Source organism: Phytophthora infestans, genomic scaffold, assembly GCF_000142945.1.
Source record: "Phytophthora infestans T30-4 supercont1.776 genomic scaffold, whole genome shotgun sequence".
NCBI classification, from domain to species: Eukaryota; Oomycota; class Peronosporomycetes; order Peronosporales; family Peronosporaceae; genus Phytophthora; species Phytophthora infestans.
Window position 1 is genome coordinate 8,351 of NW_003303026.1, and position 2,600 is coordinate 10,950.

Sequence of the window (2,600 nt, forward strand, 5' to 3'; positions counted from 1 at the left end):
GCCACACGATCAGAAGAATGGACGGGAGATTGGAGATCACGACGCTGATGAAGTTGAGGAACACGCGAAGAGAGCTGCACAAAAAGTTCAGTGACGTTAAGCATTCTGGGCTGCGCAGTATCTGCATAGCCATTCTACCTGTGTGTGACAATGGACGCAGTGCCACTGACGCTGGAATCCTCTCTCAATGATCTGCCGTGATGGTCCATTTCAGCAAAAGATTCTTATCAGGCGAACCAGGGCCAGGTTACGTACCCGTAGATGAATTTTGAGTGAGCAAGCTCCACACAGCGAACCACAACAGTGCCAGCCACAAAGACCACCCAGACGATGTTCGTCTGACGGAAAAGCACCGCCACCGCTCCACTCTATAAGAAGCCGAAACATCTAACGTCAAACATGCGTACTAATACGAAAGAGAGTGCTTGCAAAACGCACCAAGGCGCTGAGCATGAAGCTTCCTCTCGCTGGTGGATACTGCAACAGGTCCACCCTCTCCGCCAGCAGCGCCATCAATAGCACAAAGAACGTCGCCCCTCCGTCCGTGTAAAACAAGAAGGTGAAGAAAAATAGCGGTGGGAACACTGCAATGCGCAGTGCATGCAGAAGTGCATGGGGGTCTTGTGGCGCCACGTGGTGTCTGATCGACGCGCACAGTACGACGTTCCCCACCGCAAATAACACGTTCACACTTCGTAGTACTGCTACAGAGCAGAAGTCGTCCGTATTGAACGTCGAAGCAAGTTTAGCGTACAGCGTTGACACTAAATACAGTCCGGGAAATGTTGTGATCTTGGGATCCCATTCATCTAGTGAAGGCCACAAGTTAGCCAAGTAGGACATGAACGTAAAGCCCGGACCACATTGCACCGAATCGTCCTTCACAGTACTTCTGGGCTTGTGAGATATGGAAAATCTCGTCCTGTCGGTAGGAAGAGAAATCAAAATGGTCCGAAGCGAGAGAAGAGAATGACGCGGATCAGCTTACCATGTAGGGGTCAGGAGCTGTTCTGTTTACTGTTATGAGTAGACAAGAGAATAGCAGGCCTGTGGCGGCAGCCACGGGGAGAATGGGGGCGGGGGAGTGCGGCAGGACGGCGACGGAGCCGCCAGCAGCAGCGATCGTCATGGCACTTGATCACGGACACTTTTTTCTATTGTTAAGGCTACGTGCACCACATGAAACATATGACGACAGCTGTCCTCCGACCTAACAAAAATACAGATGAGCCCTTCGGTAGTCATATCGTCGGGAACCATCTTTTACATGTATTCCTAGCTGAGGGCATTCTTGTTGCGGGGTGGCTCAGCCAGGTGTATGGTACATTTACAGAAGCCAAAACAAACGCACGCTACCATTCCTTGCGTTTGCAGTCCTCCCAGAGTCTCTCTTTCAACCCGCACCATGCTCACCAATGCTCATCGCTTGCAAATTTACCAGCATCATGCCACCCACCCCAACCTATCACAACAACATCAAGCCGAGTGGGCTCATTCAACTTTGTCGCTGCAACCAGGGGTTCCGAAAATGTTATTTTTATTAAATATTATTTTTTATTTTGTAGTAAAATATTTTATTTGCGAGCTCCCATTTCAAAATCAAATAATTTATTCCGCGCTCTCTCAGGCAATAACCTTTAACCGAGCTCGATGGAGCCCTACGGACCAGCGGTCCAGCTGAACCGCAATCTTCAATTGATCTGCCGCGCTCTTGCCCTCTCATTTTGATGGTTGGTCGCTGAGACTCCGCGAGGGCCACCTGCTGGAACGCTGCCACAGTCCGGAAGGTTGTGCGTGGTGAGGCTCCTAACAACTAGACGAGTATCAGCTCACTGTATATTGCACAATAGCACCAATAATTTTTGCACCAGTGGTGCTCCAAACACTTATAGTTAGTTGTATTCTTGTTTTGCCAGTCTCAATAAAAATAACATTTTCGGAACCTCTGGTTGCAACAGCGCCATCTCAAGGAGCAATTACTAAGCTATTGAAACGTTAGAAGGCATCGACATTTGTTAAGTTTTCAAGACACACCGGTCTACTCGATTACTATGCGTATGAATAAAGTGAGCCAGAAGAGGAAGCCCCCATCACCGACGAGCTAGCTGCAATGCTGTCACGCCTACATGCGTCCGATCCGATGTCGGTGACGGAACTGTCGAACCCACCAGATGAGAGTGTGTACGACGGCTGCATTAATTGAGAGTTCTGCGAAGTCGAGGTGGAGGGCGTTCCCGCGAGTAATAACTCGATGAATACCTCCGAGAATACTGGAGGCGAGGAAAAGAATTATTATGTAGAGCTCAATTCTGCGGATAGTGAGAAGCACCCTAAAGTGGACCGCAAAGCTGCTCATTCGAGCAGATTTAGCGGGCGAAGTGAGCAGGGGCTTAGAGTGATGTGTTGGACATTGATGTAAGAGCCAGCCAACAGACAGGCGACACGGAAGCCAGACCCCCAAGGACCTTTACGCAAGTGTCGAGTCGACAATGTTGAAGGTACGACATTTTGACTTGGTTTCACTATTGGGACCAATCAGATCGAGTGCAGGCGCGTGTCTTTTCAGGTTATTGTGTAGTGTGCATGTAGAATCCAGCTAG

The 2,600-nt window shown here is 49.5% G+C and overlaps 1 protein-coding gene across 1 annotated transcript; it reads right to left on the reverse strand.

The window, feature by feature from the left end:
• Nucleotides 1-134: 134 nt before the first annotated feature.
• Nucleotides 135-1,129, reverse strand: PITG_21941 (alpha-1,2 glucosyltransferase alg-10; the record flags this gene model as incomplete). Its single annotated transcript, XM_002996846.1, has 5 exons — nt 135-171; nt 256-368; nt 439-809; nt 871-922; nt 989-1,129. 5 exons carry the CDS (start codon nt 1,127-1,129, stop codon nt 135-137), a joined length of 714 nt encoding a protein of 237 aa, XP_002996892.1.
• Between the last annotated feature and the right edge of the window lie 1,471 nt (nt 1,130-2,600).